General features: G+C 36.7%; 3 protein-coding genes across 3 annotated transcripts; 1 reads left to right on the forward strand and 2 right to left on the reverse strand.

The window, feature by feature from the left end:
- The first annotated feature begins 12 nt into the window (after window positions 1-12).
- LOC116002628 (pentatricopeptide repeat-containing protein At4g14820) lies at window positions 13-3,479 on the forward strand. The gene is made up of 2 exons (XM_031242795.1): window positions 13-1,295; window positions 1,804-3,479. Exons 1-2 carry the CDS (start codon window positions 712-714, stop codon window positions 3,398-3,400), a joined length of 2,181 nt encoding a protein of 726 aa, XP_031098655.1. The 5' UTR covers window positions 13-711; the 3' UTR covers window positions 3,401-3,479.
- On the reverse strand, window positions 3,459-4,966 carry LOC116002629. Its single transcript, XM_031242796.1, has 3 exons — window positions 4,259-4,966; window positions 4,003-4,152; window positions 3,459-3,913 (listed from the first exon to the last, which is right to left on the reverse strand). Exons 1-3 carry the CDS (start codon window positions 4,931-4,933, stop codon window positions 3,629-3,631), a joined length of 1,110 nt encoding a protein of 369 aa, XP_031098656.1. The 5' UTR covers window positions 4,934-4,966; the 3' UTR covers window positions 3,459-3,628.
- Window positions 4,967-8,242: 3,276 nt separating this feature from the next.
- LOC116002659 lies at window positions 8,243-9,180 on the reverse strand. Its single transcript, XM_031242820.1, has one exon. It carries the CDS (start codon window positions 8,941-8,943, stop codon window positions 8,587-8,589), a length of 357 nt encoding a protein of 118 aa, XP_031098680.1. The 5' UTR covers window positions 8,944-9,180; the 3' UTR covers window positions 8,243-8,586.
- Between the last annotated feature and the right edge of the window lie 7,440 nt (window positions 9,181-16,620).

A 16,620-nucleotide genomic window follows, 5' to 3' on the forward strand; every position in this document is an offset into this window, starting at 1 on the left:
TTTTTTTTTTTTTTTTTTTTTTTTTTTTTTTTTTTTTTACCTTAAACATCACAAATTGTGCTTTCCAGATCAAGATTCTGTATTTCTGTCAACTGCTTGAATTGTATGGAATGTCCGAAATAAAGATGATGCTTCTGGACTAATTTAACCTCCCCAACATAAAGTTTGTGCATTTTCTATCCATTGTTTGATATCAATGCTTATGCTTTTATAGTCATATGAATGCTTATTTCCAGCAAATGCAAGAGTAATACCTGGATAGGACAGCTCTAGTTTGATGTAGTGCGTTTTGATAGATTAATCATTAAAATATGTCAAATTGTCTCGTCGAGAAAGCTCAAGTTGTCGATCAATGTTTACTCTTGTTCTCAGAATCAGATTGAAGATCTCTTGTACACCATAAGAGAACTTGGAATTATTTGAACAACTCAAAATTTACTTAACAAATCCCATTTTATAACGATTTATCTTATGCGAAACACCTTGTACTTAGATGACATGTAGTGACGAATAACTGAAATTCATTGACACCTTGCTTAAATGACATGTAGTGAGGAATAACATCGATTTTGTGGGTTAACAGAAATTTCACCGAAGTTTGCGCACCTATTTGCTGGAATAATTTCTGGTTTCTACCTGACTAACTATTCTAACTGATTTTTAGAAACACAATTGAATTTGGTCCATTTCCAGTCCATCCCTCCCCATGCCATGGCCGCCATTACCACTGCTTCAGTCTCCTCTCCACTTACAACCATTGCCCCCGGCGCCGCCCATCCCCGCCCCCTCTCAACCGCCATCTCCTCAGCGGCATCCCTCTCCCACCTGAAGCAAATCCACGCCCAAATCTTCCGCAACAACCTACACCGCTCCAACTCCCTCCTACTCGACTTCGTCCTCTCCTCACTCCCCTTCTCCTCCGATTACGCCCTCGCCGTCTTCTTCAACATCCACAATCCCGAGCCCCACCTCTGCAACAAGCTCTTGCGCAAGCTTTCCCGTTCCCGGGAACCTAGAAAAGCCCTCTTGGTTTTTGGGGCTCTTCGGAAGAAAGGCTTTTCCGTTGACCGGTTTGGGTTTCCGCCCTTGCTGAAGGCGGCATCGAATGCTTTGGCCCTGGTAGAGGGGAGAGAGATTCATGGGTTGGGGTGTAAGCTTGGGTACGATTCGGACCCGTTTGTACAGACTGCATTGCTTGGGATGTATGCGTCTTGTGGGTTGATACCAGAGGCCCGCCAGGTGTTCGATAAAATGTCTTACAGGGATGTTGTCACTTGGGATATAATGATTGATGGGTACGATAATTCAACCTAGCTTATAACACCAAAATGTGATTATATGTGCCAAAATTACGTTTTTTGCATGATTTTTTTAAGAGGGCTGTTTCTTTCCTCCCAAAGGTTGAATTCCCGACCCTCACAGATCATCTGAGAGGATATAAATCATGATATGTCAACTAAACACAAGCTAGACCTTTGTTCACTGCGCACAAGAAGCCCCTCATTTTGAGAGGTTGCCCTTACACTGTCGTCGGTCGGTGAGACTCGATCTCTGGTCTTTCCTCCGAAATTTCACCCATGTGACTAGTTGAGCTGCCCGCATGGGCAGAGGGCTGTTTCTTTACTACTGTGTTATGGATGTTCAAAGGTTTCGGTTTATATGTTTCCTTAATTTATCATTTTGTTTGTAAGTTTCATCAATTCCAGCCTTGCAAATGCCCAGTTTTGAAGTTTGTTTCAATTGGATTGAATGTTTCTTGGTTGATAACTCTATTTTTGCTTTCTGTTTTAATGTGGAAGACAGTTACTGTGAGAGTGGGCTTTTTGATGATGCATTGTCATTGTTGGAAGAGATGAAGAGCTCTGGTATAGAAACAGATGAAAGGATTTTCACGACCATCCTTTCTTCCTGTGCCCGAGCTAGGAATCTAGCTGTAGGCAAACTGATTCATAACTTCGTATCTGAGAATGACATCACGATTGACTCTCAGTTGCAGACTGCTCTAGTCAACATGTATGCGAGTTGTGGCTCCATGGATGTGGCTCAGAGTTTGTATGACGAATTGTCACCAAAGAATGTGGTGGCCTCCACGGCCATGCTTTTTGGATATTCTAAAGTTGGGCGAATTGAAGCTGCTCGCTTGATTTTTGATCAAATGGCGAGCAGGGACTTGGTTTGCTGGAGCGCTATGATATCTGGTTATGCAGAAAGTGATCGGCCTCAGGAAGCTCTCAAGTTATTTAACGAAATGCAAGCTGCATCTAGAATTAGGCCCGACCAAGTTGCAATGTTGAGTGTCATTTCGGCATGTGCTAATCTTGGTGCATTGGATCAAGCTAAACATATTCACATGTTTGTCAAGAAGAATGGTTTCGAAGAAGATTTGCGTATAAACAATGCCCTTATTGATATGTACGGTAAATGTGGGAGTCTGGATGGAGCAATAGGTGTTTTTGACCGGATGCATAGGAAGAACGTTATATCGTGGACCAGTATGATCAACGCTTTTGCCATGCACGGAGATGCAAACAACGCCTTGCTGCTTTTTAATCAGATGAAGAAGGAGAAAGTCGAGCCCAATGGGGTTACGTTTTTGGGTCTTTTATATGCTTGTAGCCATGCCGGGCTGGTTGAAGAGGGACAAAAAATGTTTTCATCAATGGTGAATGAATATGGACTGGCGCCAAAACATGAACACTACGGTTGCATGGTCGACCTCTATGGTCGTGCAAACCTTCTTAAAGAAGCCCTTAAGGTTATCGAGACTATGCCAATGGCCCCAAATGTAGTCATATGGGGCTCGTTAATGGCAGCCTGTCGGATCCATGGTGAGTTCGAGTTAGGAGAATTTGCTGCAAAACAGATTCTCGTGTTAGAACCAGACCACAGCGGTGCCCATGTTTTATTATCGAACATTTATGCCAAAGAAAGGAGATGGGGAAATGTTAGAGAGGTGAGAAAATTGATGACACTCAATGACATAACGAAGGAACAAGGCTGCAGCAAGATCGAAATCAACCGGGATACACATGAATTTTTGACGGCAGACAGAAGTCATAAACAAGCAGGTGAGATATATGCGAAGCTGGATATAGTGGTCGATAAACTGAAAGAGGCAGGCTATGCCCCAGATACCAGTAGCGTTTTACTTGACTTAGACGAAGATGAGAAGAGGGACGCAATTCTTTGGCACAGCGAGAAGCTAGCGTTTTGTTATGGACTAATCAACAGCGAAAGAGGCTCTTGTATACGCATCATCAAGAACCTAAGGGTCTGCGAGGACTGTCATAACTTCATGAAGTTGGCATCTAGGGTGTTCGATAGGAAAATTGTTATGAGAGATAGGACTAGATTTCATCAATATGCAGATGGCCTGTGCTCGTGTAAAGACTTCTGGTAAGTCTCGAGAATTATTGTTTTATGTACTATAAAAGTATAAATACACTCTTTGTTGAATATACTGCTCAACTGAAAATGAATATCTAGCTGCATAACAACATATACAATTAATGCTACCAAAATACTGTCTCTGATACCAGACAACTATATGTTGAACTTGAAGCACTAAATATGAATACGAAGAAAGATTAAAAGTTTTCTCAAGAGGACTGAGAATTAAACATTGTTCCTAAGTTGGGACACAGAAACTTTCTGTTCTGAGGTCACTAAACTCGCTTCCAAAGGCAGATAAGGACCAGAACTCCATTTTCAGCTTTTCAAACTCCCTTGCAAGCTTGAATTTCAGAAACTCAATTGCAGCAGAAACCAGTTTTGCATTTTCCCTGATGGGACTCTCACTGTATTCGAGAATCCATGTATTGGGATCGAGCTGCACAGCAGAAGAACTCCATCTTCCTTGTGTCCATGAACTGTTAACGCCACGAACTGAATACCCAAACTCTCCGTTCTTCCACTGGTAAAACAAGAAAACAAAACGCAGAGCACGTCAAACTTAATTACTTCGATTTACTGGGAAAAAACTATTGGAAGAATTTGAATTACCTCTGTCAATCTCCCTGATAAGAGAGTGAAAGATCTGGAACTGTACTCTGCTGTCAGCAATCCAGCAGTCTGCAATGGCCATCCCCAAATGCTCACCTCCTCTGTGATGGACTTGTACAAGGTACATTGCGAAGTCAAGAGTAACCCGTCCTAGGAAATCCATTCATAGTCAAGAATAACGCAAGAAAACATCATTGGAAAAGAAAAAAAAAAAAACAAAGATGAATGAGGTTTCAAGAACATGAAAATGGCAGACCTGTTTAACCTTCCACACAGAATTGCCAGAGCTGCAATTCAATACCTCTTCATCAACCAACCCTTGTAGCTCATTCCTCAAAAAACCCAATCTTTCATTCCAATCATTCAAACCCTTCAAACCATTCAAACCCCATGATTTCCCACCCAAATTCCTCACAACATCCATGGACAATTCAGAATCCAAAACCCCAGAAATCATAGGCGAAACCCCATACTCCAACCAATAAACTAATCCCAACCCAAACAAAACCCTCACCATCAAAACCCCACACCCAAATCCCCTCTCCTTCCTCTTCTTCTTCTCATGAAATTCCCCCCTCGCCCCCGAATCCAATCCCGAGGAAACAGAACCAGACCGACCCCCACTCGAATCAGGAGTCGAAAAGGAAGAATTAAAGAAAACAGGGCTTCTGGGATGCTTAAAGGCGGAGACTTGGCGGCGCTTCACGGCCGAGAGCTTAGTGAGAGTGCTCCTCTGGACACTCTCCGTCATCAAATCAAGAGTCGCATTCATGCTGGCTATGCATATACTGCAATTGCAGTTTGCGTCTTTTCGACACCCCGGAAAATAACAGCTATCTCTGGTCTCAGATTCCACGGTGGTGGATGATTTCGTGGAGGAAGGCGGCGTCGAAACTATCGATTTCATGCTTCTCTGCAAATCTAAAAGCATTCCCACTTTCTTTGATTAATTGATTTAAGCTTCTTCTTGTTTATACGGTTCTGAGTTTCAGGGGAAAGGAGAAAATTTATGGCGGTTTGAAATTTAAATCTAACGGTCATATTTTTCGAGTTCGATTCAAACATGGCATATGGATGATTTTGATTTCATCCCATAAATGCCCCTACAAGGCTGCAACGTTTATTCTATTTTCCTTATAGTTTGTTTTTTCTTATGGTATAATAATTATTTGAATTTTTTTTAAATTTAGGAATTTATGAAATTTCTAACCATATAAAATGAACAGAATCGGAAGTCTTTAAAATTCATAATTCAAAGCATAAGAAATTACTATAAATTTTCACGTTTTTGACATATATTGCATTTAAGTTAGAACGGTTCACAATACTTACACTTTAAATATAACGAGGGTTCGATAATTTGTTGCAATAGCCATAATGGAAGGTTTTAAATCGGGTTATATACCAAACGGGCATGTCTATGATTATTGGGGAGGAACGTTTATGATTTTTGAATTATTGAAAAGGCATTATATTTTGAAAGAAAAAGGTCACTTGGGTGGTGGACCGCGTAGTGTGCATGCTTCAATCAAGTTATGTCACTTCTAGTAAGGATCCAACCAATGCTTTAACTTTGGCCATATAAAACAGCCAAAACACGTGTTGCGTGTTAAATAAAATTCGTTCTGTTTCATAACTATTACAAATATTTTCTTTGATCTCCCAAATCCGAGGTACAGAAGTAATGTTCTTCAATTCGATGACTTAATAAATTTCATTTATTGTGGGGCAACCCAACCAAATTAGTCAGACAATTAGCTTGGTAACCACAAAGTTCTAATTCAACTCAGGTTGTTTATTGATCTTCTTGGTGTGATCTTTTACCAGTTAGGGTTACAAGACGTCACTCTAAGACTGTTTATTGACGTTCTTGGTGTAATCTTTTGCCAACTAAAGTCACAAGACGTGTTTCACCCAAAATGCACTTTCGATGATCAAATTTTCATTTATTCTAATTATGCCAAGACACATATGTAAGTGACCTAATCAACCACTTTATATACTGGTGGACAACATAGGACCACCTCAATATATAACCTGATTAATTAGCCTATTCTTGATAGATTTGTTGCAGGCCACTCTTTAGACACTGCAAATATGCTGTACCAGCCAACTTCCAAACAGATGTCATCTAACTTCCTTGTATTCTTCCAAACCATCCCAATAATCTAAGACTAAGGTAGCATTAGATTCTAGTTGTCCAGCCATCCTGTCTGTCTGGGGGTCTAAGATTATCATGGTGTCACTTTACACACCATGTAATAATAACCAGATCAAAAGTATGGCATGACCATCTGGAATTGATGAATTCAAACAATGTTAGGGCAATACGTGTTTTGCTGTGGTTTAAAGAATGGAAATGACAGCATTTTTTGCTGTATAGACACTATGTCATATGTAGATTCCATCTGACAATCAATATACTTGTTTGAGTCCTTCAGAAGTGTTCAAGTTTCTTGTGACGTATGTTGTGTAATTAATGATGACAAGTATACTTCTGCTATCGGTTATAACTTATGGCATAGTTTGAATCCCTTGTAAGATATGTTGTGCGGGCAAGTGGGTCTATGCTATCTGTTATAATTTTTGGCATAGTTTGAATTCTTTGAAAGACGTACATGCTGTGCACATTATGACTGTTAAGTGTGGTTTTATTTTCTAACTTTTGGCATAGTTTGAATTCTTTGAAAGACGTACATGCTGTGCACATTATGACTGTTAAGTGTGGTTTTATTTTCTAACTTTTGGCATAGTTTAAATCTATTGGAAGGTGTAATGTGCACCTTGTGGCTAGTAGGTAGACCTCCGGTATTTGTTATAACTTTTGACACAGATAGAATTCTAGGAAGGCATATTATGTGATGGATGACAGGTGAAGCCTCCGCTATCATCTATAACTTTTGGCATAGTTTGAATTCTTTGAAAGGCATGTTGTGCACCTTATGACTGACCGGTGTGCCTCTAGTATTCACTATAACTTTTGGCACAATTCAAATTTTGGGTAGGCATGTTGTGCCCTGGATGGCTGGTGGGGCCTCCGCTATGACGCTATCAACTATATGCTTTAGGCATAGTAGTAAATGCTTGGTCCCACGATATATCGTGTGGGATAACGATGGTTAGCCGTGTCAGTGTGAATGTGTGATTAGAGGAATGTTTTTCAACAATTGATCAAGACTGGAATTGAGGGGCTATTCTATGGTCATCATGGATCAATTAAAAACTGTTTTCATCATTGAAGTCCTAATCAAATATATTCATTATTATTATTATTATAGACTAAAAGGATGCTGCTGAAATCATTGAAATCAAAGTCACAAGGTAGTTGAGACTTGAGATCATATACAGTCTGTGTCTGTCATGCCACAGTTGGTGAACTAATGGTGTTATTTGACAGATCAACATAAGTTCTGTGGTGAATCATCCTTTAAACCTGTCCAGACTGGTGAATTAGCTCTACTGACCATATTGTCTGCATCTGGGATCATCACAAACATGAAACTGGTGCTTTTCTTAAACATCCTTAAATCCCACAAAAACTTGGAGGAAGTTAAAGTAATCTTCTTCAAAATTAAAGCACTTGCACCTTATATCATTACTAGGGTCTTTTTGATTTATCAAAAAGCCCGCAACCACTATTTGGAGGTACGCTCTGGGTGAAACCTGTCAAATTAATCTAAGTTGTCTATAGCTGATCGGCTCAAATCAAGAAGACCGATAGACAGCTCACACATGAAATTAAACTTGAAACCTTGTATTTATCAAATCAGCTGTCTGACCAACTCGACTGGAGTTGGTCAAGAAAGTTGACTTTCTCAATTAGATTGCTTGCAACTCAAGAGGGATGGGGGGAGAGGGTTAGAAAGGAAATAAAAAGTTTGAGGACCATAAAAGGTTATAGAAGACAGTTCTGCTGCACAAAGGGTGCCAGCATAAAGAATATACCATGCATCATATCACTTTTCGTGTAGGGCACTTTATATCTTCACCATTGCAAGACTAATTTAAATTCGACCTCAGTTGCACCTGCAAATTTTAGCTTTTATTCGGGAATAAAGCCTGACCCAAAATTCTTTAACATGCCACACACATACAATGGCCAATTTCTAATTGAGGAAGAAGTGGACAAATATAATGCAAATGTAGTCTGATGTTCTGTGTCAGAAATGGTAATTGTGGTGGTTGGTAATTTTTGACACTTCCAAAGTTGAGATGATTATTGATTAGTGTTCCTTGTCTATTGAAAAAAGTGTTATTTGACTTCTCAGAAACCAATTACTGTAGAGACAAAAGAAAAGGAAAGCAAAAAAAATGAGCAATAACAGAAGGAAAGCCAAAACTATGTGCCTCCATTGACCAACATACTCTGTACAAGAAACCATGATCATGGGATATAGGATTTGCCAAGAAAAAGGTTGTTATACCTTATTTCAACCAAAGTTGAGGTTACCCTTTTTTTGCTTCCCCCTCCCCCGCTCCCCCTCCTTTTTTTTTTTTTTTCTTTTAGCCAAAAAAAAAAAAAAAAAAAAAAAAGGATTGAACCCCAATCCCGAGAGCTCGAGCCCAATCAATGTTTCAACAACACTAGTAATACGAGATCGAAGAAGCAGAGGTGGTAGCTGATCTCGAAAACTTCTTGGAAGGAGAGGGCGACGACGAGAGATCGCCCGATCTTCTCCTTAGCATCTGCCTCATCCCATCTGCGACTCGAATGGCGGGATTCGACTTATATTTTCGACAGAAAGACATGTGAGCCTTGACAGCTTCTTCTGTGCCAAAGTGCTGCATGTTCTTGCCTCTGATAGCCTCATCCCTCACAGCTTCAGAGCACAAACCACACAGCCATTTCCCATCAAACTTTGCCTTCACCTCACTGATGTAGTCTTGAGTGCAGTCTTCTTTCAATCCACAGCACTCACACTTTGCCAATTCTATGTCCATATTAGTTTCCTTGTTTAATCTTTCTGCTTCAAGAATATATGGTTGGGTTGAAACAAGAATAATGTGCAGTATAGTAGTTTACTGAGTTTCTTGGTAGGGGAGAATTTGCAGGATGGGAATGAAGTGAGAGAGAGAGAGAGAGAGAGAGGTGGGAAAACAAGGGGGGCAAGGGAGGGAACTTATACTAGGGAAAGCAGCCATGATTTCCTCCATTTCCTAAGGAACATAGGGCACTGGAAAATGAGACAATTTGGTCTGGAGGGGGGGCCTGGTATGTGGTCCTCTACTAGGATTTATTGTTTTTAATTTCATTTTTGGGTAATTAAGAAGAATTTTTAATTAATTATTGGGACAACCCAAACAGTCAGACACCCAGCTGGTCAAACTATTAATTTGGTAACTACAATATTACAAGTTCGACTCTCGACCTTTTTAGGTTGAGCCAGTTAGCTATGGAGAAAACTATGCTAATTTGTCTTTTTGTAATTATTTATCAGCTAAGATTACAGGTGAGATTTATCACATGCACATTCTTTGAGTAGTTGCTAAGAATTTTTTTTTTCTTATTTTACTGCAAGAATAACTGAATAAGTGATAATAAATTCATTAATGATATTTGTTTATATAATTTACAACTACAAACTTATTCCCACTATGTGGTCCTTTTCTAGGATTTAAAGTTGTTAATAGGCCATAGATTTATTATTAGTATTTATTTATCTTGTTAATGGAATATGATATAATTATGTGTAAATATTAAGTATTATTAGTAATTGTTTCTAAATATACTAATTAGTTACATGAGAGGGAAAATAGGAATCGAAATCCAAATTTCATTGTCAATTTAGAAAAAAAAAAGACTTAGAAAAAACAGAATAATAGAAATATAGAATAAGAGATATAAGATGTTGAGTCTCTTAGCTTATAGAGACTCATACACCAATGTTGCTAGATTAGATGATACCGTGTCGCCTCCATGGACAGTTCAGTTGGTCACATAAGTGAAATTTGGAAAGAAAGATCAAGGATCGATGATTATTTCCCAGATGTTATGTCTGGCCTATTGAGGTTGGAGACTCAACATCTTGGAAAGATAGATGATACCGTATTGGTGGGGTTTTAATTTGTCATTTTGTGTTTATACTTGTGCAAATTTATGTGTCAACTTTATAGGGGTAGTTTTTGGTGATTGACATTTGATAGTTACTTTCGGTTGAAATTTTGGATTTGTTTGGCTTTAACTTGGCTCTTGGGGCTGGAAATGACACACACATGCTCATAATTACATAAAGAATTAGTAGTTCTGAAAAAAGGCGTGTAGTAAACTCTTCGTCCATCTAAAGTAATCAGTGATGAGAAATTAAGGATAAAACGAGATAGCATTTCTATAATTACGTTGCATTTGGAAACGATATATTGGTATTATGAGGACAACGTTCGCACACTACATGTTACAAGCATAAAGCTTAACTTCCAGTGTTCACTTTAATATAATACTGAGTATATAAGAGACACTCATAGTAATTGACACATTAAAATTTTTCATATAATAACTCCATATATATATATATATATGTATGTGTGTGTACACATATATATACATACACTGATACACACATGCATATAGAGAACCTAAATGCATGCTAGCCTGTCAGCAAACCAAATTCCACAATAACTACCTGTGTGTCGTCATTCAATCTCCTTTATTACTAACTACCATCCCACACCAAAGAGAATAACACAAAAAGTTTTCCAAGTTGAAGGACTTTATAATCATAATCACTCCTTTTTCTTCTTCCTATTTTGAATTATTATGTCTATAATGTTGTTGGACGACCATTGCATGCATGATAATAATGCATCACATATTCCGATTGGAGATGTATTTCAACTCCTAAAATCATAATAAACGTGAAATGGTACTGCTCATAATGCCAATCAATGTGTCTTAATTAAATAACATTATATATATGTACATGTAGTGCATGTCATTTTTTTTTAACACTCGTAGTCTAGCCTGTCACATAGGGTTTTTCTAATACGGTATTTCTCATGTGTGGTTTATGAGTTATTACACAAAAGAAAGGTTTACATTGTGTATACCTTCAAGTAGTACAAGTGACTGCGAATTTTCCTCATCACTCAAAAAATTATTGTTTTTTTTAAAAAGAAATGGTAATTATAAATATTGTGGCTAGGCCAAACAAGCACAATTAATTGTTAGGATAGGCCAAATATTGTGTCCTATGGATTTTTCAATTTATAAAGCTAGGGGTGTCAAGGTAGAGCGAAGTACGAGGGTCAGCCCTAAACTGCTCTGCAATGAGACGGATTAGGATTGCATAATCCTAGCTCGTGAGCTTTGCGGGCTGGCCCGCAAAAAAGCCCGTGGTGAGACGGGCCGCGCGATATTAACAACCCTATATAAAGCCCTGCCTAACTAGTTTACACAATTATTAGCATGTATCTCGATAAATACGCATAATATATACAAGTTAAATAATGACTTAATACTTTACTTTAGGTGTGACTCATGAACTTAATTATATACATGGATACCCTTAGATAATGATTACAAATTTTCTCCGTAATCGAAAAAAAATGTAAAGAATTATATATTAATTTGATTTTCTTTTAAGTGTACAAAAACATTGCATGGTCTACATTTCTAGGACTAAGTGTCAATATCATACATGGACATATTAATCTTTCAGTTTCATATATATAGAACATGATGTTTACAAACTTCAAAATCTCAACCTCCCATTTTTCTTTTTTTTTTTTTGCCTTTTCTATCGACTTTTAGTATAGCCTTAAACTTATATCGACAATATATGTATGCACACACATAAATATACATATTTACTTATTATGTTTCGACACGTTGTTAATGTAATTATCACCTTAACTATCGAGTGCGATAATTCATAGGTTTTCCAACATTGTCTTTAATGTTTGTTTTGGTTGGTTTACGGCTGTTTTCCTAGGCCATTTGGTATAATGTTATAATCATCATGTCAAATTGAATAGGTTAGTTATCCAAGTGTGCAAATATTGTCCATTCTTATTTTATGCTAATAATAATGTTTTATTAATTTCAACCACATTTTTTCTTGCTATATATATGTCTAGGACTGAGCTTACTTGTACTCAAAAATGTTTGATCTTTTATTAAATTATTTTAGATGAGTGTGACAACAGGAGAGGAACTGAAACCTTATCCACAAAATTAATCAGATCCTCCAATTCCATTTAAAAAAAAAAAAAAGGAGGAGGAGAAGAAGATATTTTGGTGTCAAACCATCACCAAATATTTAATTATTAAAAGGAAGGAAAAGAACTTTAAATCTTATAAATGAAAAAAGTTTAATTTTGCCTACTGTATATCTTGTTGTGTGTACATACACTTATTAATTAGTTGCCAATAGAAGAAGATTTAATAATTAGAATGGTAATTATTGATTAAGCTTTACATAATTGATTATTATATTAATGAGAAATAATTCATCAGTTTATATATGGGCCATAAAATAAATATTAAAATATATAAATAATAGTATAGACACTTCAATAGTAAAAAGGACGATATTAAAGACAACCTTAGTCGAGTTGGTTTGGTAATTACAAGGCCACAAATTCAACTTTTTATGGAAGTTTCTTATAAATCTTTTCGATTTGAGTCCGTTAACTATAAACAAAAAAAATGATATTGGGATGGAGGTAATATGTTGATTCTCCATGACTGTATCTTGATTTACTTAGATTTTTTTTTAATAAGAGAAATTATATGCTTGCAATTGGGTGATGTTTGACACAAAAGCAATACATATGGTCCATGTATATATATGTTGTTAACTTGCTACAACTTCTCTTTTTATTTATTTATTTTTTTGAAAATCTCTTTTTATTTATTTATTTATTTTGGAGCTCTATAAAGTTGAAGTGATATGCTAACTACATCAAAATTGCAACTTTATCCCTACTTTTGATTTTACCAATTATATCCAAACTTATCAAATTACCAGTTGTAATATTTTAATTAGTTACTGTTTGGGTACCAACATTATTTGATATATATAAACAAAAGTTACATTTGATGACTAAGCTAAAAATTGAAAGTTGAAGAGAAGAAAGTAACTCAAAGGTTAAAAGAAACAGCATCGATCTCGTACCAAAACGTCACGAGTTTTTACTACCATCCTTTTAGTCGAGCCCAATGTTTAGGTCTTTCTAGTGCAATTTAATTCTCATTTGTGATTTGCGAGCTATTACGTAGGAGTGTGGTTTACTCAATGCAGTGCACCCTTAGGTAGTGACGGTTGATTTCCCTCGTCATACGAAAAAAAAATCTTTGATAAATATTTCTTTAAGTACTATTGATTCTGTTACAATATAGTATCAATTCAACCTACTGAACTGAAGTACAAAGAGTCAATACTACCCCATTAGGGCTCGAACTCAAAAGGAGCTTAGCTTTTGTCTATTTCTCTATTAGGATGTAGTACCTGTTCATAGCTACTTTCTCAACCTAATGAAGCACAAAGAACCTCGAATCCACTCCCTTCCACATGAGGGTGTAAACCAGATGCCACTATACCATAAGGTCTTTGACAATATTTTGTCTATTAATTTGCCTCTAATTTAGAAAGATCATGAAATGCATGTTTCTACTCAAACTTTAACTATTTTGTCTATTCTCCTAACAAGCAAACAATCATGAAAATCTGCTATCATCATTTCTTGCCTTCAATTCCCAGGCCACCACTGCAATTAACAAATTATCAAAAGTGTTGATTCAACAAGACTTACCATATTTGTTATTAACAATATAATAGAAATCCCTAAACCTAACAATTAGTCATTCCAAAAACTGAATTGCTTATGAAAGCAAACCTCAAATCCGATTTGGTTAATCCAAGGGGGAGTTATCGATCTTAATTGTCTTCCTAAAGACATGCATGCATGCATGCACCCAGGCCATGTCATCTTGCCCTGTCCAACAAAGCTACCTACCAAATTAAAGTCTTCCACGTATCTTCAATTCCCTCCCAATAGTAGAACACTGCTAAAAAAAATTGTGTATTTTCGATTGTATAAAAATGAAATTCCAACTTTTCGTTTCTTGTTGAAACCTAGTAATCTTGAATATCTATTATATTGTTGTGCAAAAACAACTTCCCTTGATCAGTGAAAATCTACACGGCTTCACGTGCGATCGGTGCGAATTGCACCATTAGGTATGCAAAAATGCACCACACAGTGTTAAAAGATGCACTAGAATAAAATGCACAAATGCACCAAAAAATGCACTACAACTCATGGTGCATTTTCAAACATCTTGTGGTGCATTTATGCATAACTAATGGTGATTGACCGCACGAGAAGTCCTATCCGCATGGGAATCTGACGCTATATATATATATATATCAACTACAGAATGATTTGAAGTTGCTTGTAACCACCCATCTTCATTGCTAGCCTAGCCATCCAAATTCTGATGACCTATCTAGGTATTTAGGTTTCCAAAACACTGAAATTTCCTTAGCTTTTACAATTACATCAAAATTTATAAGTATTAACGAATGTGGAACTTTATTTTCTTATACGTATAATATTTAACACTATTTTTAGATAACAAAATGTTGAATTTAGCCATCCAAATTAAACATTCGCCGAATAGTTAGGTAGCGGATTTCCTAATAACATGGGGTTTAGGGATCAACTGATTAATGTCGATCAACATTCTCAAATGGACTTCTCTATTAGGATTGATGTAATTATTGTTATATTGAAAGATATTTTTCGTTAACCCTATTTAAGCGTGTCCATACATTTAAATGCAATCAATTATTGTAATTATCCTATAAAACATTTTTTTTTTTTTAAAAACAATAATAATTGGTCCAAGAGACAAGAAATGGCCAAGCATGTGGGGTTGTTTTTCTTTTATTTTTTGTTTTTCAAGTTGAGAGACCATTGTTGATGTAACATAAGCATTGATGAGTCTTTTGGCCACACAAACAGTGTGGTCATAGTGTATCCTAATAACAACATGTGAATTCTTGTCCATTAGGTCACCAGCATTTCCAGTGGCCACAACACCTTTCTCCATCAATTTTATTTCCACAGACTGTAATTCTTGGCATGTTGTTGTGTCTCTGGCCTGCATCTTTTCCCATCTTTGTTCCCATGTTCCATTTATACTTTCCCCACTTTCCCTAATAAGATAGAGATTTTTCTTGCATCTTCTTGTCCATGTTCCTCTTCCCCAAATTTTATCCCCTCCCTATTAAAACTTCAGGTGAAATTTGGGTGAGGAAGAAAACCTGAAATCACTATCAATGGTATGCACAGGATAAACCTCACATTGTGACCTTAACCGGTAAAGAACCACATGGTAGTAAACTAGCATAGGTTGTCCATAGCTGGTCAACTCAAACCAAGAAGGCCAATAAAATTATGGCCTCCCACGAACTGTGAATTGAACTTAGAAACTGTACTTTTGGTTACCAAGCAATTGTCTAATCAACTTGGCTGAAATTGCTGTTAAGATTCCTATCTGTTGATATCAAAAGGTTGATCACAATTGTTTGGCAAAAAGAAATCCAATTCAAGTCAGAAAAAGGAGTACACCAAGATTAGAAATCAAATCCCAAACAAACTAGGAATAACACCAGTACTGTTTTGGTTCTGATTAGTTGGCTATTTAAAGGACCTCTCACCATTACACCATTCACGAATTCCCTAGCTAATATTGTGAGGCATAAGTGAGTTTGAGAGGATTCTAAATTCCCCTAGAAAGCAGTACATGTGTTTAGGTTACAATAGATTAGATAGGAGAAGATCAATCTATTGTGTAATTTCTGGTCCCAAAACTATGTACTTTGAATATTAAGCTTTTAGTGGATTTAGGCAAATTCTCAAGACTGAGAAGTGCCTCGCAGAATAGGGTTTTTCCCAAACTGCGTTATCAAGTCTCTTGTGTTACAACTATTGTTTTAACATCTCTGTGTGCTGCGCATTACATTTTTTACTATCCTTAGATACTAAGATGCATGCGTGTAACATCATTGAAAATTCTTACCCATGATTAAAAGACTTGAAATTAAAGCTTATTCGGTTATCCCTAGCTAGCTTAACCTCCCCAAAGGGGATCAATAGTCCTATAAAATTAGGTATTTCGAAGATGCCGCCAACAAGCTAAGGTTGAGCATAATATATAAAAATAATAAATATGCATTTCAATTATCATTTTATTTAACTTGTTAGTGGAGATGGAACACTAGTCTGATAATAAGATACTATAATTCATGTCACTATGTGTTGCTTAGACTCCATTAACAAGTGCGCAGAGGCGTGTTAAGCATAATATATATACATAAATAATAAATGTGTAATCCAACTATTAGTTCAATAGATCAGAATTAAATAACTCGATTTGGAGTAACTAATTTAATTAGCCCTTTCTCGTGTTTTTTTCTTTTAGGATAAGTTCTTGCAATACAAATAATGGACTTAGAATCTATGCATCATTGTACTTCCCATGACAGGCTTGGCTTTTCAGCTGATCGATGCAGACTTGGCAAGTCATGAATAATGGCTAATTAGCCGTTGAACAAGGACAACAATCAATCAATCTCTCATGTTACCGACAAAAGTTTTATCAAATTGATAAGT

This window comes from Ipomoea triloba, chromosome 13 (genome assembly GCF_003576645.1).
Source record: "Ipomoea triloba cultivar NCNSP0323 chromosome 13, ASM357664v1".
In the NCBI taxonomy this organism is placed as follows: Eukaryota; Viridiplantae; Streptophyta; class Magnoliopsida; order Solanales; family Convolvulaceae; genus Ipomoea; species Ipomoea triloba.

Bases quoted from the DNA above. Each gene is read 5' to 3' on its own strand.
- LOC116002628 (XM_031242795.1), top strand. From the start codon at position 712: ATGGCCGCCATTACCACTGCTTCAGTCTCCTCTCCACTTACAACCATT. The intron at 1,296-1,803 runs GTACGATAATTC...TGTGGAAGACAG, and splicing joins TGGGATATAATGATTGATGG to TTACTGTGAGAGTGGGCTTT.
- LOC116002629 (XM_031242796.1), bottom strand. From the start codon at position 4,933: ATGCTTTTAGATTTGCAGAGAAGCATGAAATCGATAGTTTCGACGCCG. The intron at 4,153-4,258 runs GTCTGCCATTTT...TGGATTTCCTAG, and splicing joins CTGTGTGGAAGGTTAAACAG to GACGGGTTACTCTTGACTTC. The intron at 3,914-4,002 runs GTAATTCAAATT...TTGTTTTACCAG, and splicing joins TATCAGGGAGATTGACAGAG to TGGAAGAACGGAGAGTTTGG.
- LOC116002659 (XM_031242820.1), bottom strand. From the start codon at position 8,943: ATGGACATAGAATTGGCAAAGTGTGAGTGCTGTGGATTGAAAGAAGAC.